General features: G+C 37.9%; 1 protein-coding gene across 1 annotated transcript in view; it reads left to right on the top strand.

The window, feature by feature from the left end:
* MARCH6 (membrane associated ring-CH-type finger 6) overlaps positions 1-27,260 on the top strand; it is a 54,386-nt gene that overhangs the window by 18,738 nt on the left and 8,388 nt on the right. The window contains exons 11-23 of the mRNA XM_015567636.1: positions 5,737-5,795; positions 7,305-7,385; positions 7,630-7,698; positions 7,778-7,852; positions 9,129-9,263; positions 11,258-11,377; positions 12,113-12,213; positions 13,707-13,844; positions 14,846-15,050; positions 17,160-17,229; positions 20,538-20,719; positions 22,871-23,005; positions 25,244-25,333. Coding sequence (XP_015423122.1) covers positions 5,737-5,795; positions 7,305-7,385; positions 7,630-7,698; positions 7,778-7,852; positions 9,129-9,263; positions 11,258-11,377; positions 12,113-12,213; positions 13,707-13,844; positions 14,846-15,050; positions 17,160-17,229; positions 20,538-20,719; positions 22,871-23,005; positions 25,244-25,333 — 1,460 coding nt within the window. The remainder of the gene's footprint in view (positions 1-5,736; positions 5,796-7,304; positions 7,386-7,629; positions 7,699-7,777; positions 7,853-9,128; positions 9,264-11,257; positions 11,378-12,112; positions 12,214-13,706; positions 13,845-14,845; positions 15,051-17,159; positions 17,230-20,537; positions 20,720-22,870; positions 23,006-25,243; positions 25,334-27,260) is intronic.

Raw genomic sequence — 27,260 nt, 5'->3', positions numbered from 1 at the left:
AGAAACCTGCCCTTGAGTTCCATCTGCTGCCTGACAGTCCCCTTCTCTCGTATGAGTCTGGGTCCTTAGAGTCTGGCCCGGAACTGGAGTCAGAGCCTCCCTCCCGATTGCAAAAGACAACTGCACCCTCAGCCGCCAGCCCGCTCCGAGTGCACCTCCGCACCTTTGTATTTTACTTCCGCACCGCACCTCCTCTGAGTCTCGGTATGCTTTTCTCTTTCCTTCTAGTTGTAGAATTTCCCCTCAGCCAGCCTTCCTGTGGTTCTGGGTGATGTCCGTTCTGTCTTTTAGTTGTATTTTTGAAGTGGTTGTGCGAGGCAGCACTCTCCAATGTTTACCTATGCCGCAATCTTGGTTTCTCCAGGAATATATAAAATAGTTTTAGATAGTAATCGGTATAGGAATCCTGTGAAGATACCTTCTTTCCTAAGCAATAGTGACTTCAATAACCTGGAGTTGCCTACTATCTCTGCTTCAGTTGGGCATTTCTGTCTCTTTGTAGAAGTTAATTTTACTAGTAGACTGACTTTAGAATATACAATATTCTACCTCTGGAATTAACTTTTTGCTAATTATCTGCGTGCGCTTCCCTATGGCAGAAGATCTTATTGCCATCTGTCAAGGCTTTATCAGAGACCCTGCTTGGGAGTTGTCACCGGAGATGGATGTAGGCTTGAGGGAAGACAGTGACCCTTCCCCAAATGTGAATTCCCCTTAGAACCAGATTCTGGTAAACGCAAAATCACTTTCAAGACACTATCACAACTACAGCTGTGAGGGTTCTGTGGCAACACAGACAAATCCCTCCTATTGGGTGTAATTAGAGAAAGGAAGGCAGGGCTGAGGAGGTGCAATTGACAAATTTTCTGCTTTGGGAAAGATAAGGTAAATTGAATCAAGTAAACCAAGACCTTAGAATTCAATTCCTGCATCTCTCAAGGGAGAGAAAGTAGAGTTTGATAAAATCAGGTTATTGCTGGGCTGGGCTATGATTTGTGTCTTGTAGAGAGACCTTAGAGCAGCGGTTGCCAACTGGTGGTCATTGGACCTCTGGTGGTCCGTGAGGTCCGAAAGGTTGGCAACTGCTGCCTTAGAGTACAGATCTCTCCGTAGGAGTGATCTTTGAGAAATTCCTTCCTTTAATGCATGTGAGTTACCCTTTAGTTCTACTGAGGAGGGAGGGTTACATTGAATTCCAAGTTATTTCCTTTGTGTTGTGGACCACTTTGTGACCTAGAAAGCAGTTCTCTTCAATAGGAAAGAAGCCATGTGGTCAAAAAGACACTGAACATGGCCCTGGCCAATGTGGCTCAGTTGGTTGGATGTCATCTTGTACATCAAAAGGTCACCGGTTTGATTCCTGGTCAGGGCACATGCCCAGGTTGTGGGCCCAATCCCCAGTAGGGGGTGTGCAGGAGGCAGCTGATCAATGATCGATGTTTGGCTCTCACATTGATGTTTCTCTCCCTCTATTTTCTTCTCTTGAAAAAAATCAATAAAAAAGACACTGGATATGTAAATTGAGGATGAGACAAAATTAATTTCTGAGTATTATCAGTAAAGAAATAAAATTATTGGTAACTTTTTGAAACAAATATCTTGCTTAAAAAGATGGCACAAATTAACAGGAAGCTCATTTTTTGTTGTTTCCCCTTGCATATGAGGGTAAAAAATATGCCTGCAGATTATTCTGCGTTTATTTTTTTTATATGTAAAATTATATTCACTTTTTGAGTATAATGAACTCATGGATTTGTTTATATTCAGTGTGCTTCCACCAGAATGTGAAACTGTTTTGATCTTGACCAAGTTCTTTTTTTAAAAAAAATTATTTATTTTTAAATTTTCTTTATAGTTAAGGTATTACCTATGTGTCCTTATCCCCCCCCTTGCCCCACCCCACCTCTGCTCATGCCTTCACTTAGCATAATGCTCTCCAGTTCCATCATGCTGTTGCAAATGGTAGGAGTTCCTTCCTTTTTATAGCAGTGTGGTATTCCATTGTGTACCACAGTTTTTTAATCCACTCATCTGCTGATGGTCACTTAGGCTGTTTTCAAATCTTAGCTATTGTAAATTGTGCTGCTATGAACATAGGAGTGCATATATCCTTTCTGATTGGTGTTTTTAGTTTCTTGGGATATCAAGTTTTATTTGAGAGAAAATGATCTCTAGTATTTAGTCTTTGCTCTTGTAAGAAAAACTTAATGCTAAGTTAATGTTTGAAGAAACAAGTCATCTTTAAACCTGAATTAGAGAAATAAGAAATCTTATTTATATAAAGGAAATAGCATCTAAGTAAATATTTTTCTAATCCAATCTCCTAAGCTTATTTAAGTTTATATGAAAAAAATTTGTCTTAGTACACTTACATAACATACTTAGGATCTCTTGAAATGAAATAAATTTTCTTCTTTTTAGGAATACACTTTTCCTTTTAGATGAACACAGTTGTCATTGGGATTAAGCACACACTTTTTTTTCCTACTACAATTTTCCTCTGGCATTTTTTGACTCTTGTCATCATGTAATTTGCAGAAATATAACCTTACAGCACGGCTGTCTTTAGTAGAGTGGAGTGATCCTGAGAAACTGACCTTAATTTCAGGATACCTGTCTAGTAGTTGCTTTAGAATAGGATAGAAATTGATTATTACAATTAATGCTCAGGTTAGTATTTACATATACAAATAGAGTTGAAACCTGAGAGTTTGCCTTTGTCAGGGACCTTCTTGAGTCAGAGTTGAGTGTGAGAACAAATTAGAACAAATTCTTTATATGTATTTTTTCTTATTATTTAACAATTTCTTGTGCTTTATAACAGATATAATATTAGTAAAATAATGCACATGTCTACTTTGCAAATAAATTCTAAATAGATCTTAGACCAGTAAATACATTTCTACCCATAGAATACTTGATCAAAACTGTTTGGTGGCCAGATTCCTATAGATTCACTCTAACTTTTGTGTTAATGATTGAGTTCCCTTCCCCCTTCTCTAATCTATGCTGTTCATTTTTTTTAACATAAGTAAAAGATAATTACATTTTATTATTAAGAACAAGTTAAAATTTTACTAATATGGCAAGAAAAGCTTGAAGAAAAGAGACTGTAAGAATGGTCACTCTGGCCCTAGCTGGTTTAGCTCAGGGAACAGAATGTCAGCTTGCGGACTAAAAAGTCCCAGGTTCAATTCTGCTCAAGGGCACATGCCTGGGTTGCAGGCTCACTCCCTAGTAGGGGGTGTGAAGTTGATGATTCTCTCTCATCATTGATGTTTCTCTCTCCCCCTCTCCCATCCTGTCTGAAATTAATAAAAATATGTTCATGAGAAGGCAGCCAATCGACATTGATTTTTCTTTCTCACCAACGTTTCTATCCCTTTCCCTTCTCTCTCTAAAAATTAATAAAAACATTTTAAAATTCTTTTTATGAAATACTTAAGAATATTTTCTTATTTAACTATAATGTCATTATCACACCTTAGAGCAGTGATGGCAAACCTTTTGAGCGCGGCGTGTCAGCATTTTGAAAAACCCTAACTTAACTCTGGTACTGTGTCACATGTAGAAATTTTTTGATATTTGCAACCATAGTAAAAGAAAGACTTATATTTTTGATATTTATTTCATATATTTAAATGCCATTTAACAAAGAAAAATCAACAAAAAAATGAGTTTGCATGTCACTTCTGACACGCGTGTCGTAGGTTCGCCATCACTGCCTTAGAGAATCACCAGTACTTAATATTTCTTAGTAATCCAACATATTAAAAGTTTCTAGATTGTTAGTCCTGTCTAGGGTGGGGGGGGGAGGTGGGGGGAAATGGACACATATGTAATACCCTTTGTAATAAAAAATTTAAAAAAAAATTAGTAGAAAAAATAAGTTTCTAGATTGTTAGTCCTTAAATGCCATTTTATAGTTGGTTTGTTTGAGGATTCAGATAAGGTCTAGACATTACTTTTGGTTATTAATCCTTTTGATCTAGAATATTCTTCCGCTCAATCCCTTTTTTTGCCATTGATTTGTTGAAGAGACTTGGATCAGCTGTCCTATGAGTGCCTCATGCTCCCTGATAATGTCTGCTACTTTGTTTCTTTGTCTCCAAAGGCCTGATTAGATTCAGGTTCAATGTGTTTGGGACAAATCCTTCACTGGTTGTGTTTTTGCCTAGTAATCCTATATAATCCTATATAATTAAATGGTAATATGCAAATTGACCATCACTCCAACACACAAGATGGCTGCCCCCATGTGGACACAAGATGGCCAGCAGGGGAGGGCAGTTGTGTGCGATCAGGCCAGCAGGGGAGGACAGATGGAGGGACCAGGCCAGCAGGGGAGGGCAGTTGGGGGGGGATCAGGCCAGCAGGTTAGGGTAGTTAAGGGCAATCGGGCTGGCAGGGGAGCAGTTAGGCATCGATCAGGCTGGCAGGGGAGTGGTTAGGGGGTGATCAGGCTGGCAGGCAGGTGAGTGGTTGGGAGCCAGCAGTCCCGGATTGTGAGAGGGATGTCCAACTGCCCAGTGGGATCGGGCCTAAACGGGGCAGTCAGACATTTCTTAAGGTTTCCCAGATTGGAGAGGGGGCAGGCTGGGCTGAGGGACAACGTTCCCCCCGCCACCCCCCCCACATGAATTTCATGCACCGGGCCTCTAGTACAACATATCTGAAAATGGATGATGTCTGGTTCTCCACCTTTTCAATTGGTTCAGATGATAGCATCTTGAGGGGGTGGTATTTTAGTATCATACAAATATCTAGCATTTCATCAGCATTTCACCTAATGATTTCATTATCCCTTGATGATACTTGCCTGAAATAATTTGTCATTACAAAATGATTCTTTTCAAATTGTCATTTTTTACATTTATTGACTGGATTTTCTGTAAAGAAGAACTTACCAGCTAGCTATTTAGTTAACCTGAACTTGTTTGTTCAGAAGCGGCAGGACAGATGTGCAGGTCTTTTCCTTTATTGGTTGTCGGGGTAAGGAATTGATGAGTCCACTATTTCCATTGGTGATAAAAGTGTTTTCTATGATGTTGCTTTTTTTCCTTTTGTTTTTGATTTTGGCCTACCACTTTTTTAGTATAATGAACTCATGGATTTGTATATATTCAGTGTGTTTCCACCAGTTTGGGTCATTATTCTTTTTGATGCTCATATCTTCCCTTTTATTAGAAATTTAATCTGTACAATTTTGGAGGTCAAAATTTATTATTAATTTATTTTTAATCATCACTCAAGGATATTTTCCCATTGATTTAAGAGAGAGTGGAAGAGAGAGGGAAAGACAGAAATATAGATGTGAGAGAAACACATCAATTGGTTGCCTCCTGCACGCAGCCCCTGGGCCTGGGCCTGGGCCAGGGAGGAGCCTGCAGCCGAGGTACGTGCCCTTGCCTAGAATCGAACCCAGGACTTTTAGGTCTGCAGGCTGACGCTCTATGCACTGAGTCAAACCTGCCAAGGTGGTACTCATATCTTTTCATTGGCCCATGAGACCCTCTTCACAATGGTTCTCAGGTCCTTTTGCCATTAGTCCATTAGACCTTGATTACTTTGTTGTTGTCTGGTTACAGAGAATGTCCCAAGAAATACATTTTTGGCCTCAGTTCTGGTATGTTCCATTACTTTAAAAATCCCTGGTTCCTTTCATTGGGAGATGGTACTAGGAGTGCTCATTGTTTTAATTTTGACGTTTTCATTGAGTTTTTTCTTCCCTTTTAGCATTTTGCCCTTACCACATTGGTCATTTCTCCCTTGTTGGTTTGGGATTTGAAGAACATGTGAGTATAATACTTTTGCAAACTTACTTTTATTGACCTCCCCCCCCCCCAAATTTGATATTTGTTGAGTAATTAATAATGTTGTAGAGTTACTTCATTTCTCAATCTGCCTTATAAAAAATAATAGTTATCCAACACCAGCTTGTTCTTTTCTTTAAAAACTGATAGTGAGTAGTGTAAGATGTAGTAGGTTATCTTGCCAGCTAAGAAGATATGCTTTGAAATCCCATGATGCACTGTGTTCCCTCCTGTTGGGTGGGCCAGTGGCATACTATGGGAAAATGTTTTGCAGGCTGATTTATGATTCATTTTTATGAACCTTGTACTCTTTTCTTCCTTTTCACCAGATACCCCCTGGTGCATTTAGAAAAGTAGCAATATGTCAATCGATTAAAAAATGGTTAATCGATCTTGGAATGGTGTGCTGTAGAGTTTTTTAAAGAATTTGCTTTAATTTTGACATTTTATCGTTGTCGGAGGACAGATACATTTGGATGGACAGCTACTGTTTTGGGGGGCAGAAAGATTTAGTTTTTTAAGGAAGAGCTGACAGATCTGGATACTCTGTTCAGTTTGTGTATGTGAATCCTGAGAGCACATTTTGAAGGGTTTTGAAAGGCCAAAGAGATGTGTTTGCTTGTTGTTGTTTTAAGTTTATTTTTATTGTTGAAAGTATTACAGATGTCCCTTCCCCTTCCCCCCTTAACCCTTTCCATTCCTCCCCCATGGCTACCCCTCTTCCTCTAGGCCTTCACCTCACTATTATCTATGTCCATGGGTTATGCATATATACATATAAGTTCTTTGGTTAATCTCCCCACCACCACCCGCCTTCCCTCTGAGATTTGTCAGTCTGTGCCATGCTTCTATATCTGTGGATCTATTTTGTTCATCAGTAGAGATGTGTTTCAATATTTGATACAGCTCTCCAAATTTTCAGTAGTTGAATGCAAGAACTTGAAAAGTTAGGATAAATTCTTTGATAAATTTTGACTTTCCAAACTATCACCGCTTGCTATCTGGAGCTCAGCAATAAAAATAATGGGCAATATTTGTCATTATTTAAAACTCTTGTTCTATATGTTGAGAATGAGACAGATTTGGAGAGCAGTCACTTCTAGTGGTAGGAAATGAGGTGGCTGGGATGCACTGGACAGGTGGACAGCTTGTGCTCAGCATTTAGCAAGTCTACTTCAGAATGGAGTAGAGTGCAGACTATTGCATTACAACTTTTTCCTTATTTTTGTAAAATTTAATTCACTCTATTTTATTTTGTCTGCTGGAATAAAGTTACTCCAATTTTTTTTCCTCATCCTTTCATAGTATATAACATTCAGTGGGAGAATCTGGTTTAAAGATGTCATCCAAAGGAGATTTTATGGTTTTCTAGTTGTAAATTGCCTATTTCCAGTTCACGTAGAGTCTGTTTCAATTGTTTAATACACTGTTAAACTGGGGTGGAGGCCATGTGGTACAATTAAAGTTTATTTATTTTTTTCTTATTTCTAGGTCCAAGCATCTCATTTTGAAGGCCTAATCACAACCATAGTTGGGTATATACTTTTAGCAATAACACTGATAGTTTGTCATGTATCCTTTAATGAACCAACTTGGGTGTTTAATATATTCATACCAAAGAGATGTTCCTGTTACTGACAAAGCTATTTCTCTCCCCTTGTCCTCTTAGTAAAAGTTATAGGCATTTGTATTGAGGATAAGGGCAGACAAAATGTGAAATAAATTCGTCTGCCAAATAATATTAAGTGTTGCCTAAATTATTATGAGTTTTATTGCACCTTGAAATGCTCAGTTTTTCCTTGACTAGATGCTACAGGGCTTGGCAACTCTTGTTAAATTTCATAGGTCTCGTCGTTTGCTGGGAGTCTGCTATATTGTTGTTAAGGTAATTCTTCTTATAAGTTAAAAGTGGAAATGATTTCTCCCTGTTTGGGTGATATTGATGACATTTATTTTTGCTTAAGGTCTCTTTGCTAGTGGTGGTAGAAATTGGAGTATTCCCTCTCATTTGTGGCTGGTGGCTGGATATCTGTTCCCTGGTGAGTTGATTATTCATTATCATACAACCTAATAATTTAAAGGCTTCAGAAAAGACATCTTTAGAATAGGTTTCTTTTAAAGGAAAGTCAGTATTTGATAATAATTTGCTTTTTTTTCTGAGAATATATCAGTGTGGAGTCTTAATGTTGCTAATTTTTCCTGATTTTTTTGTTGAGACTTCATGCAGATTTCTGATGTCAGAGTATTTTGATTGGAACCTTTCTAATCAGTGAAGAATTTTTTTTAAAAATATTTTATTGATTTTTTACAGAGAGGAAGGGAGAGGGATAGAGAGTTAGAATCGATGAGAGAGAAACATCGATCAGCTGCCTCCTGCTCACCTCCTACTGGGGATGTGCCCACAACCAAGGTACATGCCCTTGACCGGAATCGAACCTGCGACCTTTCAGTCCGCAGGCCGATGCTCTATCCACTGAGCCAAACTGGTTAGGGCAAGAATTTTCTTAGTGGCTTTACTCTTCTAAATTTTACAATAATGCCAAGACATTATGTGGATAAAAAAAGCAATCTGAGAAGATGGTCTTTGTTACTCCCATTTCATAAGTTCAACCCTAACCATTTGTTTTAACTAAAATGCTCATTTTTTATTATTATAATCTCTTCTTAAAATATTTATATTTTTTAATTTTTAGAGAGAGGAAGGGATAGGGATAGAAAGATAGAAACATCGATGAGCGAGGAACATCATTGATTGGCTGCCTCCTGCACACTGCCTACTGGGGATTGAGCTTGCAACTTGGGCGCATGCCCTGACCACTGGGAATCGAACCATGACCTCCTGGTTCATGGGTCAAACACTGAGCCATACCAGCCGGGTGTTTATTACAATCTTTAATGGCTGTCGGTGATAATCAGTTTTTTACTTTTCAAAAATATTTTATATGTGGAAAAGCTACCTTTGATTCTGAGATAACATTTTCTCTCATACTTTTCTATTAAAATTTGTCATGAATGCAGATCTAAAACCAAGAAAAGGTTTTATGTTAACCTAAAATGGTTCTTTTTACTTACTAATTGATTTATTACTCTTGCTGCTTATATTTAAAAATTTGAAGTGTCATACATCTTTGAAATAGTATTTAACCTTGTATCATTTATATTTCTATGACACCATGAAATGGTATTAAGAGAACTGTAGTCCTGGAACATCATAACCTATATGCATAGTGATTTTTATTCTCTTCCTAGAAGATGGAGATACTAATTTGGCAAATGTAGGTGCAACTCTTACTTACCTGTTCTCTTTTGATTTAGGAAATGTTTGATGCTACTCTGAAAGATAGAGAACTGAGCTTTCAATCAGCTCCAGGCACTACCATGTTTCTGCACTGGCTAGTGGGAATGGTATACGTGTTCTACTTTGCTTCCTTCATTCTTTTACTGAGAGAGGTAAGGTCTACAGGGAGGTGCTGATGCTATATATCCATGAAAAGGACTTTTGTTTAACCACAGTTGTGCCTCAAAGGTTATTATGATTTCCTAACTAAATAATTTTCTCTATTTTAATATAAAAGGAAGAAACTGATAGTAATTGCTTTAGACTGTTTTCAGTCATTTGCTTTAAGAATTGACGTTTTAGTATTTCTGTCTATAATTAGTTTTGAGTTTGAAAGGTAAGTAGACTGAGGGGAAAAAAATTAAATAAGAGCACTTATTTTACATGTAGCCATCCTCTAATACAAATCCTTGGACTTTTATATGATCTGTGCCTATCTTGGACTTCATTCAAGGAAATGTAATGCTGGAAATACCTAAAGGTTATGGTCTTGCAGGATTAAATAGGTAAAATGGTCTTGAAGTAGGCACCTTAATTGTAGAATTAGAGTGAGAGTCCTTTATTATTCCAGTTCACTTGCCAAATGGGTACCTTACTAATCCTATTTTTGGAATACAGTCTTTACAATTTGAAGACAATGGCAGTGGGGTCAGTATTTGATTAGTATACATCTCATGCTCCATCATTCTGGTGCAATAGGAAGTATAAAACTGATACATGTACTTGCCACTGCATCCTTTCCCCCAGTATTACTGCATAGTCACTCTGTGTTAGTTTGCTATTTGCTGGTGTATTAATAAGTGAGAAACAAAGACATGATCCCCATTCTCCTTGATTTTGCGTCCTGGGAAGGAATACAATCGTTGAACAAGTCAGCTTAGTCCGGTGATGGAGATGTGCACCACTGAAGGACCAGGCCAACTAATTCAGTGTTAATGGAATTCAAAAGCACAGAGGCTTAATGCTATTCTTGTACTTTGCTGTTTGAGTGTTTTGAGGAGTTAGGGAGAGGATTGGAGGCCAACATGTTCTCCTGAGTCATATAGTGTTAACACATTGTTTGCGGGTAGTTTTTATCGTGCGCTAACAGGTGGCGCGGGCCATTTTTGCTAATTTTTGCACAAATGGCAACGTTCAGTAAAATTACAATAACTTTAGTTTACGTATTTATACGTTACCCGCATTCTACCGCTAGTCTATAAAAACGTATTAATACGTGTCCCGCGCTCTACTACACTGGTAGAACGTATAAATACGTAAAACGTATAAACACGTTTCCCGCATACAGTGTGTTAAGTTCAATAAATTCTTCTCAGGAAGGGTAAGACTGAAATTAGATCTTCTACTTAGGACATTTATAAATTACAACCTAATTCTTTTTTTAAAAAAAACTATATTTTATTGATTTTTTACAGAGAGGAAGGGAGAGGGATAGAGAGTTAGAAACATCGATGAGAGGGAAACATTGATCAGCTGCCTCCTGCACACCCGCTACTGGGGATGTGCCCGCAACAAAGGTACATGCCCTTGACCAGAATCGAACCTGGGACCCTTCTGTCCACAGGCCGATGCTCTATCCACTGAGCCAAACCGGTTAGGGCACAACCTAATTCTTTCACCAGATGATACAATATAGTGACAATTTTCATTTTTTTAAAAATTTGATTTGAGAGAGGGATAGAGAGAAACATCAATTTATTGTTCCACTTATTTATGCATTCATTGGTTGATTCTTGTATGTGCCCTGACCGAGAATTGAACCTGAAACTTGGTGTATTGGGGAGATGTTCTAACCAACTGAGCTACTTACTTAACCAGGGCCAACAATTTTCAAAACAATATTTCTCATTTAAGAGATCTAGATATGACAAACTGTCCATTAATACATTTGTTTATCATTAATTGATTAAAAGCATCAAAAGATATCAGTCACAGGATAGTTTTCATAAAGATTCTGATTTAGGAACTTATTTTCCCAGGAAAGCCATATATGAATTTTCGGGGGCCCCTTTTTTTCACAAACTTACTTTTCTGTTAATGTTTTAGCTCATATGCAGAGCCCTGAAGACATTAGTAAGTATTTATAGCATTTAAAATATATTTGCAGGTACTTCGACCTGGTGTCTTGTGGTTTCTAAGGAATTTGAACGATCCAGATTTTAATCCAGTACAAGAAATGATCCATTTGCCCATTTATAGGCATCTCCGAAGATTTATTTTGTCAGTGGTAAGTATACCTTTATATTGTTTTTGAAGTAAATTGTACTGCCCTTTAGATTTTTGGTCAGGGGTACTAGTATAGTAGATTGAGTAACTTACGTTTAAGCCTGTGGAACTTAGTTGTTAAGTAGGAGTTTTATTGGTTACTTTGACAAAGTAAATAACATGTCTACTAAAAAAAAAAGCCTTCTATTACTTTAGCAGTATAGTTGAATGCTAAATTATGAGTTTCTAAATTACAACTAATTTGCATTAAATCAGTGGAGACTTGTTTATAGCTTCTAAATTAAACTCTTAACAGAGGATCTCATAGTTTCTTCCCCACCTAGAAGAGAAAATTACCTAGTTAAATCTAAATTTTTCTAAAATAAAATTCTAATAGTAATAATGTGCTCTTTGGAAACTTTTGTAGCCATTAATATGGGTCATGTCTTATAATGATTACAGGTGATTTATTATTCCAATCCTTCGTTGTCAGGTTCCAGCTCTCCTTACATACCATGCAGTGATTATCCTTTGTGGCTCCTGTTTGAGCCCTTGTGTCCTAGAGAGAGAAGAGGAATAGCCATCTCAGGAATGCATTCTTTATACAGAATGATCTAAGTATAGTGTGTTGAATGAGAACACTTTGGGCCCTGGGTGGTATAGACTTTGGCTGCATATTGGTTGAATATGTTTAGAAGTCAGCCTGTGTCTCACGGGAGTGGTTTTAAATGGTGTCATGCCCTTTTTCTTACTGCAGATTGTCTTTGGCTCCATTGTCCTTCTGATGCTTTGGCTTCCTATACGTATAATTAAGAGTCTGCTGCCTAATTTTCTGCCATACAATGTCATGCTCTACAGGTAAGTTTTTGAAATTGAGAAGCTTTTCTAATTTAGCTCTGTTGGGGATTTGATATTAAGAATACATACATTTAAAACATATATTTCTTACCGGAGCATTACTAAGGTAATTACAAAGAGCCATTTTTCTGCACATGGAGTTTGCTTTTGTTCAGCATTTAAATGTTTGCTATATCTAAGGAGAGTGGGTTAGTAGCATTATCTTTGTATGAAACGCACTTCATAAGGAATGTAGCCATAGTTGCACATTTAATTATGGATTAAAAATAGGATGTAAAGCTTATAGATGGAAAATCTTCAATTTGTAAACTGAACCTAGTCTTTCATTCCTCCTACATTGTTTACATTACCCCTTCAGTCACCTAAAGCAGAAATCTGCCTGGCAAATTATTTCTTTCTCAGTTTTGCTTTTAATTACCCTTTAAATCTTGTCATTTCTAATTCTTTAAGATCTTATCTATTCAACTCCATTTACCACTTACTACTTTAGTTTAGACCTTCCTCCTGTTCTCCATTAATAATCCACTAGAGGCCCGGTGCATGAATTCATGCCCAATGAAAGGAAATTAATTAGAGGAAATATTTTAGAGGCTGTGGAGGGACCGCGGGAGATTGGCTCCAGCGCATGTCTGGCCTGTCTCCCCAGTCCTGATTGGGCCAATCGGGGGGACTCTGAGGGAGGGCTCCAGGGTGTGTCTGCCCCAGTCCCGATCAGCCAGACCCCACTGACAAGCTAACCTACCGGTTGGAGCGTCTGTCTGTGGTGGTCAGTGTGTGTTATAGTGACTGGTTGAAAGTCGAACGAATGGTTGGACAAAGCATATTAGGTTTTTATTAATAGGATTCTTAACACCCCTCCTCCCTTCCTCTATAATCTACATGACAATATCCTGGTCGGGATGATGTAGGGGAGCCAAGGCATTCAAGAAGGTGTGTTCAGCCCTGGCTGGTATGGCTCAGTTGGTTGAGCTAGTCCTATGCACCCATTCAGTACTAAGGTCAGGGCATGTGATACTGAAGTCAGGGCTTGTGCCTGGGATGCATACTCAGTCCTCAGTAGGGGGCATGCAGGAGGCAGCTGATCAATGTTTCTCTCTCACATCAGTGTTTTTCTCTCTTCCTCTCCTTTCCCCTCTCTCTCTCAAAAAAAAAAAAAATCAATAAAAACATATTGTAAAAAATGTTGTGTTGAGAAATGAGTGATCAGTCATATAATCTGCAACTAATACAGCATGTGAGGTGAGGACTAAGACCTCACCATCAGATTTAACCACACGAAGGTCATTGGTAGCATTTGTAAGGAAGTTTTGTGGAGTTTGAGGGGAAGCCTTGCTGGCCTCGAGAAAGAATGGAGGAGAGGCAATAAAGACTAGAGTGGGTTCATTCAACTCTTTAAGGAGTTCTACTGTCATCTCTTTAAATGTTTAATATGATATAGTTATAATGGAAAATAGAGCTCACATTATGATTATGGCTCTTTGTAATTACCTTAGTGATGCTCCGGTGAGTGAACTGTCCCTCGAGCTGCTTCTGCTTCAGGTTGTCTTGCCAGCGTTACTTGAACAGGGACACACACGGCAGTGGCTGAAGGGGCTTGTGCGAGCATGGACCGTTACTGCTGGATACTTGCTGTAAGTACAGGCAGATGACTCGTAGGCATATTATATATCGATTAATGACCTTTCTTAAAAAGTACGTTTATGTCTCACTCAGGAAAAATTAGTTTTAAAAAGAGATAATTTAGTGATATCTGCAGGTATATATAATACTTCTGAAATTTTTTAATGAGAAAAAAATTTAAATCATTGTGCATGATTTTATGGAGCATGTATGCATATTCTTACCCTCTTACAGAAGTTTGCTGCTGGCCCAGGTTCATTTAATACACAGGGTAAAAAAGATTTTTTTTAGTGCGTTAAAAACAAATCAGCATACCCTTATTTTAAAAGTCTTAACCTGATATGAGCTCTTCTCAGATTTAGGTTTTTGGTCATTTATTTAGTCAGCCTTGTTGCATTTATTTTGTTAAAGCTTTATATGTTATGTACTTATTTAAAAGTTGAATCTTTGTGATTGAAACCATTTTTTCCCCCCAGAAAATATATGGCATTCTGTTGATACCTTAATGTGGCATATGTATTTGGCTATATGTGATCATTTATCTTTTTCTAACTGCCCTGTGCTTTGCCCTGAGCCTCCTCCTCCTAACTCATTTTTGCCTTAAATAATCTGGATTAGAGGTTTTAGTTGAGAATACATGTCATGGCACAGACAGCCATCTATAGAGAGGAAAAGAAGTTGTTCTTTTCCTTAAGATGTTCACATAGAGTATCTTGTGTATTGTACTTTTGTTATTTTCCAGTTACTGATTTCTTCTCAGATACTGGCTGAAGAAAACAAAATAAATTTAATTTATGGGATATTCTGTATACTAATTAACATGAAATTTGGAAAGGTTTAATTTAAAGTGGGCACCAACATTTAGACCAAATTGAGGTGATAGTACTGTGTACAGATTCTGCTTGTACATTTTCTACCCTAGATAATAATTAGTATTAAGAAAGTAAATCTCGTGTCTGCTATTTACTCTGATCCTGAAGTGAGAATTGATACTGATGTAATTTTTCAATAGGGATCTTCATTCCTATTTATTGGGAGACCAGGAAGAAAATGAGAACAGTGCAAACCAACAAGTTAACAATAACCAGCATGCTCGAAATAACAACGCTATTCCTGTGGTGGGTGAAGGCCTGCATGCAGCCCACCAAGCCATACTCCAGCAGGGAGGGCCTGTTGGCTTTCAGCCTTATCGCCGGCCTTTAAATTTTCCACTCAGGGTAGGTACTCTACAGACTTAACCAAAAGTCAAGGTTTTTTCAAATTTCTATTGAGAAATTTTGGTGCTGTTATTGTTGATATTAGCATGTAGTTATCTGTGTAAACATGTCTTACAGTGTCCTGATAAGAACTCATGCTTTAGTCCATTCATTATGTAACATGTTAATGTCAGGTAAGTTTATCAAATTTTAGAGATGGGTATAGAATTGGGATTCCATGTGCTCTTGCTTCATGCTGTTTGAAAGTAATTAAGTAAAAGGCTCTAGAGCAAATAAGAAATTAACATTATTGATACATTTCAACTATGTATCAGGAACTAAAATGGGTAGTTTAATATTTTTCTCCCATTTAATTCTAGCCCATATACTTAAAGGCCTGAGTTTACATTTGATGAAACTGAAGACCAGATTAGTTAAGGAAGAGACATTTGGTCTGAGTGAGATATTTCCCCAAAATCACCAAAAGTGTCCTTGACAAGGGTTACCAATGTTGTTAAATCCTATGGTCAGGGTCTTGGTCCTAATCTCACTTGCTATATTAGTAGCATGTTACATGATTGGTCACTCCTTGTTGGAGTGACCAGGAATAGAAGTACTTTCACAAAGAACTTTCTGGGAAGGTGTTCAGGAATCTTTGTTGAAGTGATGCCTGAACTAAGTCTTCAAAGCTAGGAGGTCAGGCACAGTGAAAGATGGAAAGGAGGAAGGGCATTCTGGGCAGGTGTCAGGACAAGAGGCAGGTGAGGCTTGATAGGTTTGAAACTCCAGGAAATTATATGTATCGAGAAGATGGGGTGTATGTAGGCAAGTGATGAGAGATGAATGGAAGCCCAGAGAGATGAAGGGAAGCCCAAAGAGAGATGAAGGGAAGCCTGGAGAGATTGAGGGGATGAAGCTGGGAGAGATGAGGCTCTTGGAATGACAAAAAGTACTTTCTGGCCTAGATCAGAGAGATATATTAATGAGTTTCTCAAGCAGTGAAAGCTGACTAAGCCTCACAGTGTCCTCTTGGGAGTGTTCTTACCTGTGTGTTTCAGTCTTCCCACCTGAGCTCTGCCTGCTGGGCTGGGGAAGGCTTGTGCCCAGTCTGGTAGAAAGCAAGCAGCAGTCATTACCTTTCTGACCAGGGAGTCATGTGCCATCTTTATCGTCTCAGTACAGGAGCCAGTAGCTGCACATAGCTATTTACATTTAAATTTAATTGAAAGTGAATACAGTTTGTAAAAATGTGGGATGATAGTTATGTTAATTATCTCAACGATGGAAATTCCCTCACAATGTAATGTATCAAATCATATGGTACACTTTAAATATATTATAATTTCTTAATAAAATACGTTTTTATTGATTTCAGAGATGTGGGGGTTGGGGAGGGAGAGACATCAATAATGAGAGGGAATCATTGATTGGCTGCCTCCTGCACACCCCGCACTGGGGATGGAGGCTGCGATTTGGCATGTGCCCTGACCGGGAATTGAACTGGGACCTCCTGGTTCATAGGTCAGTGCTCAACCATTGAGCAATGCCGGCTGGGGAATATATTACAATTTTATTTGTCCATTATACCACCATAAAGCTGAAAAAAAGAAAAAAAATACTTTTTTTTTGTAGGCAACACACACACACAGTAAATATAATTTAAAATTCCATTACTCGTGCACATTGACGCCATGTTAGGTGCTCAGTGGCTACAGGTGCCAGTGGCTCCTTTGTTGGGCAGCACAGTACTGTTAGAAGCTTTCCCTTCATAAATAGTTGTTTTTGAGAATTTGATTTTTAAAAAGTGATTATTTTGAATTTTAGTTAATTGTGAGGGAAGATTTAAGCTGATTATATTTTTTATGCTCTCTGATAAAAAAATATATTTACCTGTTACTTGCTGATATAGCTGATTATGTGAAAATGGACATTTATTTTCCTTTTGGCTGAAATTATAGATAATGTTATTTAAAATTAAAATTTTCTTTATGTTAAACGGGAGGAACCCTGGAAATACCAATTCAGACCACTTCTTTTTATTGGAGGAATTGTGTTGATTCTTTGAAGGGTGTCATAAAATGCATGTAGCTCATATGAACCATTTATGCACTTTCATGTTTTGCCTTGCAGATATTTTTGTTGATTGTCTTCATGTGCATAACCTTACTGATTGCCAGCCTCATCTGCCTTACTCTTCCAGGTATGAACTTATCCTTGCTCTCTACTAATTTTATTTGTCCACTTGAAAAGGTGCTATGTTTTAAAAGGGTATATCTTGCTGAGATGTGACCATTCATCAGATATAAAATTGAAATAGTTTTCCCTTCATTTCTGATTGAATATGGGATATTGATCTATTTAGGGTTCTCCATCTTATCAGACTCCTTTGTATTGGAGCACAGTGGTACAAAGTCAGGATATAATTTGTGATTCATTTTTGGAGGTCAAGTACTTGTAGCCACTCGGTTTTCATGGACTTTGTCTTATTACTGTGGGTTTTCAAAAAATCAGCTGTGTGACTTAAGTCATTTTTTTCAAGACTTTTGATGTTAATTACGTTTACTCTCATTATGTAGTTATCTTTTCAGTCCACTGCATGCTCTTGATAGAGACCTTTATGAAGCCAGACTGTTAACTTTTTTATCGTCTGCTATTCACAAATACTCAACTTTAAATTTCAGTTAAACAAAATTTCTTAATCTTATAAGAAGCTGTGGATGCATATAAATAGTTTGTCATCTTCTCTGGAAGTCAAGGGTAAATGGGGTGGGGCCCCAAATCTAGTGACAAAGTGGCAGGAACACTTGCTGCCCCCACCCTCCAAGTTAGTGTTTATAGAGAACCAGAAAATTCCAGATTGTACTGATATTGTGTTAGCCACTTAAATAATCATTAAGTGGAAGTTAATGTTGAGCTCTTGTAAAGCGTATACATGTGTGCTGAGTTAGTATCTTGATTATAACACTAACTCAATATAATTTTGTAAATCAAATTTGTGTTAGTAAGTACTTGAGTTTTCCCATGAGTGCTAAGGCCATGAAGGAGCAACTAGGAAATTTTACTTACACACACACACACACACACACACACACACACACGCTCTCTCTCTCTCTCATCTGTAGGAATTGTGATTTACCTTAAACTGGTAAAAATAAAGATTTTTCCTTTTCTTTTTTTTAAAAATTATATTTTATTGACTTTTTACAGAGAGGAAGGGAGAGTAATAGAGAGTTAGAAACCTCCATGAGAGAGAAACATCGATCAGCTGCCTCCTGCACACCCCCTACTGGGGATGTGCCCGCAACCAAGGTACATGCCCTTGACTGGAATTGAACCTGGGACCTTTCAGTCCGCAGGCTGATGTTCTTTCTACTGAGCCAAACCGGTTAGGGCCATTTTCTTTTTATGTATTTATTTTTTAATCCTCACCCAAGGATATTTTCCATTGATTTCTAGAGAGAGATGAGAGAGGGAAAGACAGAAATATTGATGTGAGAGAAACACATGAATTGATTGCCTCTTGCATGAGCCCGACTAGGGCCCTGGCCAGGAAGGAGCCTGAAACCTGTGTACCTGCTCTTGACTGGAATCAAACCCACAGGCTGACGCTCTATCCACTGAGCCAAACTGTTTAGGGCGAGATTTTTCTTTTTTTACTGTTTCTGCATAATAATTTTCCACCTTTAGAACTTTGCTCTTTAAGCTCACTACTCATCACAGCTGTTAAAATGATAAAGTTTAACTAATTATTGGGTGTAATGTAAACATATTGCTGAGAAAACTTAGTTTTTGAACTTTGAACAGATTTACATTTATCATTTTTATGCTTCATTTTTACATTTTTTATCAGGGATATTAAGAAAAATTTAACACGAGGGAAACCTAGTTTTAGTACTTGAATTTGGCAATAAAAGTACTTTTAATTCATTAAAGATTGTTAACAAAATATTTCCCTGTTAATCCAGTCCCGTCATCTAGTGGAAAGAATGCAGTTTTGTTTAATTGTAGAAATGCTTAGTGTCACAGTACACATTTAAGGTGGTGAGGATGCTATTTCCCCCATAGATTACTTTTCTGTAGCTGCAATTTAATTGATGGTAACTACAACCTAAAACCTAACCCTGTCCTCTCAAAAACACTTGCTTAGGAGTTTATGAAGCATGGAATAGAAAGTGGCCTTTACATTTTAAAAAATCAAAATGAAAAAAACCCTGTATTAGAAATATATATAGACATTTTTATAGAATTATCAATGATTATTATATCTTTAAATTAACAAGCAAATGTGTTCATGGTATGTAATATTTACAGGTATTTGTCTTTAAAAATGAAATCTTTCACCCAGGCCATTTGTAAGGCTGCAAAGAAGTGTGTTTATCAGCATTGTGTCCTGTAAGACTTGACAGTTGAGCTGGTTTAGTTTGATTGGAAACTGTGGTTTCAGTGGTCAAGAGATGTAGACATGAGTTCAAATTCAGCCTCTACCCTTATGTGAGCTTGATTGGGCAAGCTTCTATTGCTGAGCCTAGTTCCTTAGTCTTCAAAATGGAAATAGTAGCTATGTTGAGGGATTGTAAGAAGGATTAATGTTAGTACATGGAAATTGCTCAGGACAACCAATAGCTCCTTTTAGAATTCAAAAATAACCGATAGTTTTACATTAAGGAGAAATCAGTTTATAGAAAAATGCATTGTAAATTTTGGTCTTGCTGTTCTCTCTAGCCTTATTAAGAAGTAACAATGTAAAGAATGTTACTAAATAAATGATCTTGCTTGAGAGTTAGGTTTATTTTGTGAGTACATTGTAGAATTTATTTATAACTGTATCTGAGGCTATTCCTTAGACCAGCGGTCGCCAACCGGTGGTCCGTGAAGTCCGAAAGGTTGGCGACTGGTGCCTAATACAACTTTCAAATCTGTTTCCTAAGTTCCCAGTATATTTAGATCCTAATTTTTCCCAAGAAAATTAAGATGACATTCTTTGGTTATTATGTTTCAAATGTTATTGTGCCCACTTATTAAAATAAACTTAGTTTTCTGTCTAGACAGTCATTTGAAATAAAATTGTTCTAAATTATTTGTAATGCTTCTAAATATTAAAAGTATTGACAGCACAAGTAATAGAAAATAAATTCTCTAACTTTTGTCTTATATGCATAATGATTTCATTTTGTGATAAAAACAGTGAAAACAACAACCCCCTTAAGCTTTTTCAGTCCCGAAAGCACAAGTAATTGGCATGGCAAGTCAGAATGCATGTCACAGGAAAGGTTGTCTCCGTGATTAGCTGTGTTTTGGTTGTGTTTTAATCAGATCATTGTGTTCTTCAGATGTGAGGTTTTTTGTTTTGTTTGTTTGCTTTTAATGAAGACAGTAATAAAACAAAACGTATTATCTTTTGACTAATTACTTAAAATGATTGAAAATACCAATAAAATACCATTAACATTAAGATGGTAGTTCTCTTTTTGTAGCCAATGTCTTATTTATCAGCCTTTCTATTTTCAGTATTTGCCGGCCGCTGGTTAATGTCGTTTTGGACAGGGTCTGCCAAAATCCATGAGCTTTACACAGCTGCTTGTGGTCTCTATGTTTGCTGGCTGACCATAAGGGCAGTGACCGTGCTGGTGGCCTGGATGCCCCAAGGACGAAGAGTGATCTTCCAGAAGGTTAAAGAATGGTCCCTTATGGTAGGTTTTTCTAATAAAGACTGACCTAATAGGAATAATGGATATTTTTCAGTTATTTTAAAAATTTCTTTTCACCTTTGTTTCTTCATTATCCTGATAGCATCAAGAGAGTTATTTTTTGAATTAAAAGGAATAGTCCTTTTAAGATAGTAGCTTTCTAGTTCATTCTAAGAACCACAGCCAAATGTATTTGAGAGGTAAAAGAAAATCATGTTATTAAGTGATCCAGTAAGGCTCTTGAGTAAATAATAGAATTAGAAAGTTTAATTTGGAGATTGATTATTTTTTAAGGAAAAAGGTATTCTGTAGAATTTAAAATAAATCTAAGTAGAAATTTTCTTTAATCGTATTTTTTTCTAAAATTTGATTTTTTTGATCTATTTGAATATGTAAAGTCTTGACTTCAGGATCGAGTCAGTTTTTCAGATAAATTCATTTCCTTTACACAATATATGGCTAATTCAAGAATGTCTTGGCCAATGTGAGAATGTAGGAAATAATGGAAATTTTTCCTCTCAATAAAGAACTTAATTGCCACAAAGATGGGGGAAAATGTCAATGTAAGATAATGGTCCAAGTATGGCAATTTATTGATTGTAATGTTGGCCATGACTGGTATAATATGTTTAGGTAACTGCTTATGCCTTTTCATTTGTATAACCAACTCTTGTTTTGATCTGATTTATATTTTGGTTTCAGTGAAAGTTTAATACCCATTGAATATTAATGTTGAAAGAAAAGAATAAGAGATTCATTATATATTATGAGTGAAGGGATTTAATTGCTATTTAATCCATTAGATAATGAGACACTTAACTATATTTACTAGTAAAATATAAAAACCACCTAATTCTAGTTTTCATTTGATATTCCTTTAAATCATTAATATGCCATTTAAAGGAGCAAGTACTGCGTCTTCAAGCACACCATATTATCACTGTACTCACAGAGGCTGTCTTAAGAAAAGGGAGGTCATCAGACATCAATGCCACTTTTTAAAGACTGATTCCTTTGTCAGGGTTTCATAGTGGCTCTTTCATCCTATCTCTTCTTTTCTCTTTGTGTATACTTTTTTTTTTCATTTTGCCACTTTGTCCAAATTCTAGAGCTATGTTGTCTAATATAGTAGCCATGTGGCTAATGGCTACCGTACTGGACAATACAGACATAGGACATTTCTATTATACTATTATAGTAAGTTCTGTTGGACCACACTGTTCCAGATGGAGCCACTTTGATCTGCTTGATTAATTACCTTAATTAGGACTATGCCGAGCCCTTTTCCTATACCAATCTACCTCAGGAGTCATAGGTCAGCTTGTGGGTGGGTTACCATTGGATCAGAGGCCTGGGGCAATCAGTAGTTTTTCTTGGACAAACAAAAGCCTACTACTAAGAATGAGATTTAAAAAAAAAATGAGATTGAGGAAAAACAGCACAGCCACCTAGTTAATATCCTCCTATATAATAAAAGCCTAATATGTTAAGTGTCCGGTCGTCTGTTCAACCAATTAAAGCATAATATGCTAATGATATGCTAAGGCCGCTCAGCTGCTTGCTATGATGTGCACTGACCGCCAGGGTTCAAACAGTCGATCAGTCAACCAGTTTCTATGACATGCACTGACCACCAGTGGGCAGATGCTCCGACGGGTAGGTTAGCTTGCTGCTGGGGTCTGGCCAATCAGGACTGAGTGAGATGAGCTGGATACGCCCTGGAGCCCTCCCACGGTCCCTCCCCGACCCAGATCGTGCACTGGTAGCATCCTTTGGCCTGGCTTGCACCCTCTTGTAATCTGGGACCCCTCAGGGATGCCAGAAAGCTGGTTTTGGCCCGATCCTGCAGGCCAGGCCGAAGGAACCCACTGGTGCACAAATTTGTGCACCAGGCCTCTAGTATGTGATAGAAATGAAATTTCTATAATTTTGTAGCAACAAAGCATAGTAATATAATGTTTTCATTATAGCTTGAGCTTATAGTTATACAAATCTCATTTAAATATGTAGCATACAGTATGTGTAAGTTTAAGGCACTGTATTCATTCTGTTAGACATAAGGGCAAAGAAGAAAAACTTTTAGATGGAATGAAGAGCTTGGCTAAAAGTCAGAAAGACTTTCATTAATGACATAGCCTTTTGCTTTCCTAATAGATAATGAAGACTTTGATAGTTGCGGTGCTGCTGGCTGGAGTTGTCCCACTCCTTCTAGGACTCCTGTTTGAGCTGGTTATTGTTGCCCCCCTGAGGGTTCCCTTGGATCAGACTCCCCTTTTTTACCCATGGCAGGTAAGTGTGTGTCTTTTGTACATGATATTTCTATACAGATTTGTCATGAGATAAATCCTTAATTTTTAAGTGATTTTAAGGATTTGTTTAGAAAGACTCCTTAACAGATAGTATGTGCCTACTAGTGTTACACAAGATGCAGCATTGAAAATAATAAGGCAGGTCAATATCCAGGAGCCGGCCTGGCATTATGAGCTAGGACTTGGTGTTCTGTTAGGCATCAACAATTTACAGAATGTCAGCATTACATAAGGACCATGATGGATCAAGACAAAACAAGACCCTGCTGTAATCATGTCTGAACACAGGTAAAACATGAATATTGTCCTAACCACAAAAATAACCAATATCCCCAGTCCCAGCAAACATCATTGACTGCCTGCTGCTTCATTACCAATACAGTTTTATCCTCAGCCTGTTTCTCAGTCTGATTTATTAAGATACCCAATTATAGATCCTCTGCTTTCTAATAACATCTGCCACAGAGCAAGGCCCTGCTTCCTTAAATCCTTCCCACATCAACTCATATAAGCTGAAATCCTGTATCAGGCCCTTCCTAACACGCTGTTATTAAGCATTTCCAGTTCCCCATTCTGTGTTCTCCCTCACCTCAGTGAGTAGTAAATGCAACTTGTTCAGTTACATGTGTGTTCTCGTGATCTTGACAGTACCCAGCATCGTTGCCTTGGAGAATTATTTGAAAGTATCCAATTTCAAGAATGATTATATATTGTGACCTAGCAGTTTCCCTCTTCAGAATCTGCTGCAAAGAAACATTTACACATGTGAGTGTAGAAGGAGGCAAGAACAAGGCTTTTTCTGCTATATCATTTTTATAATGTCAAAAAAAAAATAGAAGCAACCCAGATGTCCATTAATAGAGTGACTAAATAAAATGTAGTAAATTTTTAGTTTGGAATTCATTGTAGCAGTTAAAATAGTGAAGTAAAGCCGGCTGGCGTGGCTCAGTGGTTGAGCGTCATCCTAGGAACCAGGAGGTCACGGGTTTGATTCCCAGTCAGGGCACATGCCTGGGTTTCAGGCTTGATCCCCAGTGTGGGATGTGCCAGAGGCAGCCAATCAGTGATTCTCATCACTGATGTCCCATCTGTCTCCCTCTTCCTTCCTTTCTGAAATCATTAAAAATATTTTTTTAAAAAAGAAGACGTAGACCCATCTGTTTTGATATAGGTATCTCACAGATGTCTTTTGAAAAATTTTAATTTTTTTTTATTATGTATTGAGTTTAGAAAGAGGGGGAGGAAGGGAGAGAGAGAGAGAGAGAGAGAGAGAGAGAGAGAGAGATTGATTTATGTATTAATTGGTTGATTTGTATTTGTGCCCTGACTGGGTCAAACCTACAACCTTGATGTGTCAGGATGATGCTCTAACCAACTGAGCTATCCGCCAGGGCTCAGATACGTTTTTGAATAAGGGAAAAACCCAAGTTGTACACAGACATGTGCAGCATGTTGTCCTTAATATTAAAACCCTGAACTTTGAAAACAGAACAACTTGCTTTTTTTTCATTCTTGACTGTAAGCTCCTTGTCTTTCCTGCATCAAGTGGCTGCTGATTGGTGGGAGACTGAGGAAGGCAGCAGAGGAACTAGTGTGGTGTCTTCTGCTGTGGGAAAACACTGAAAAGCAGTGGGTCTTGAAAGAGCTTGAATCTCAGTGAACTGTGGACCTCCTCAATGAGGCATCTCCCACGGGGAGAGGATCCTGGGGTGGCAGCGGAGGTTCTAGTAATACTTCAGCAGAGCTGTGAAGGCACCAAGCTAGAAGCTGTCTGGGAGCCTTTGGGTGGTTTCTCTAGGCCAAACATGGCTCCACATGTTGACATAATCAGCTCAGTTAAAGCCAATAAAACAGCCTAAGAATGGTTTGATGAAATAAAATCATGGCACTATTTTATTTATTTGCTCCTTGAAATCTCCATTAATGTTATACCTTCCCTACTTCTCTTGGGAAAATAAAGTAGATTTCTGAAAGATACAAGAATGATTTTGATAGGAATGTTATACTTGAGTCATTGAGGAAAAGAATTCCTATATTTTCCAGCATATGTTAGCCTTCTGTAAAACTCTTTTTTTTTTTTTTTTCTGTAAAACTCTTACTCATCCTGCAGGACTTCTGTTTTGAAATGAAATAATTAAGAAAATTATATAGCCTCTGTGTTAGGTTTACTGCTAATAAGAACAGCAAAAATATGTTAAATGTTTTTTTATTAACCTAGGACTGGGCACTTGGAGTCCTGCATGCCAAAATTATTGCAGCTATAACATTGATGGGTCCCCAGTGGTGGTTGAAAACTGTGATTGAGCAGGTAAGCAAACTCATTTTTCAGAAAAAGATTGGGAGTAATCATGATTATGTTTAGTGAATGGGACTCCTTTTTCTTTTTTCACCTTTTCTGAGTTTTCTACATTTTCTTTAATGAGCATATAATTTTTTTAAAAAGAAGTCATTTGCTCTTTCATCATCATGAATTTTCATCATCCACTGTTAAGACTTCTCTTATCTAAAAGTTAACCAGGCTAAGCACCTAGAACCTTATCCAGAGTAAGGCCAAAATTTAGCACATGTGCTTTTTTTCAGGGCAGGAGTTCTGATGGAGGCTTGTTTAGTTTTCTAAGCCTGTAGTAGGAAAAAAGCTATTGTGCAAGGCAACAAATAAAAGGCAGAAAAAATAATAAATTACAAAATTAGAGCTGTTTGGGAATATTCTAGCTATGTAGCCCCTAAGAGTATTATGGAACCATCAGATAATAAGGTGATTGTGGTGATAAAACCTTGAAAAAGAGATTGTGCTTCTGTATTCTGATAATAAGACTAGGAAATATGCAATTCATTTTAGGAAGATTTCTATTCAAAATAGCCAACATAACAGATTTGATGCTTATTTAAGTTTTAGTTATCTAGAAAATGTTCTTGTGGACAAAACTCTTATCCAGTGCTCAATAAATAAGGTGTTAGCAATTCTGTAGCAATAAAGGTGCACCTACTTTAAATACATAGGAAATAAAGGGCAGTCGTTTGCAGCTCAGTCTGCACAAGAAAATGGTAAAAAAAAGAAATCCCTATACCTGGAGATTTGTGGGGGTGAGGAGAGCCAGGGAAATACTGTGTGTTTGCATGCATCACTTAAGTGTGGGCTTACTCTGTAAGTGCTCTAAAGTGAGGTGGATTATGTACTGCATGGCAGCATACCCATTTATGGTAGGAGTGCGGGCCACTCTTCTCTAGTGTCTCCAAGTAAGACTTCTTTGCCCTTGCAAAGGAGTATGGAGAATAAGGGTTTAATCGCCGCTGGAGGCTATGAAGCACTGTTGATCTTTGTAATATTTTCTCTTTGATGCTTTCTTTTCTCATACATATGTGTAAGTTTAAAATAGTTGAGAAACACTAGGATGCCTTACAACATGAGTGTAAATGCATTTGGGTTAACCAGGTTTCTTTGGGATTAGAAGCTACCTCTAGGGGGTTAATCCAGTTTGTCATTTTTTCTGGCCCTCTCCTGAGGGATGGAGTGTGACTGTGGGCAAGGTGAGGTTGAAGTGCTAGGGAAAAATAGAAACATCACTCTAGCCATTTTGTCCTTTGCATGCCATCTTTGTTTCCCATTATTCCCAAGGTTTTCCCTCTTTCATCCATTCTTTCCTCTGCAGTACTATTCAGTAGAACTTTCTGGGTAAGATTATGGAAATGCTCTAGAAATTTTTGAATTAAAAAATATTTACTGTAGAATAATTTTATATTTTTTACATAAAGTATTGTTGGTTTGTTAAAATTTGATTTATACAAGCTTTTCAGAAACATGTTCTTTATCATGGTTTTTATATATATACTAGAGGCCCGGTGCACAAAAATTTGTGCACTTGATGGGGGGGGATCCCTCAGCCCAGCCTGTGCCCTCTCGCAGTCTGGGACCCCTTGGGGGATGACCACTTGCTGGCTTAGGCCTGCTCCCTGGGGGGGTGGGCCTAAGATGGCAATCAGACATCCCTCTGGCAGCCCGGCAGCCCTCGGGGAATGTTCCACTTGCCAGTGGGGAGCAGACCTAAGCTGCAGTCAGACATCCTTAGCGCTGCTCAGAAGGCAGGAGAGGCGCCCACCACCACTGCTGTACTGGCAGCCATCAGCCTGGCTTGTGGCTGAGCAGGGCTCCCCCATGTGGGAGCAACTGACCACCAGAGGGCAGCTCCTGCATTGAGCGTCTGCCCCCTGGTGGTCAGTGGGTGTCATAGTGATCA

Source organism: Myotis davidii, unplaced genomic scaffold, assembly GCF_000327345.1.
Source record: "Myotis davidii unplaced genomic scaffold, ASM32734v1 scaffold143, whole genome shotgun sequence".
NCBI classification, from domain to species: domain Eukaryota; kingdom Metazoa; phylum Chordata; class Mammalia; order Chiroptera; family Vespertilionidae; genus Myotis; species Myotis davidii.
This window is presented reverse-complemented; position numbering and strand designations above follow the sequence as displayed.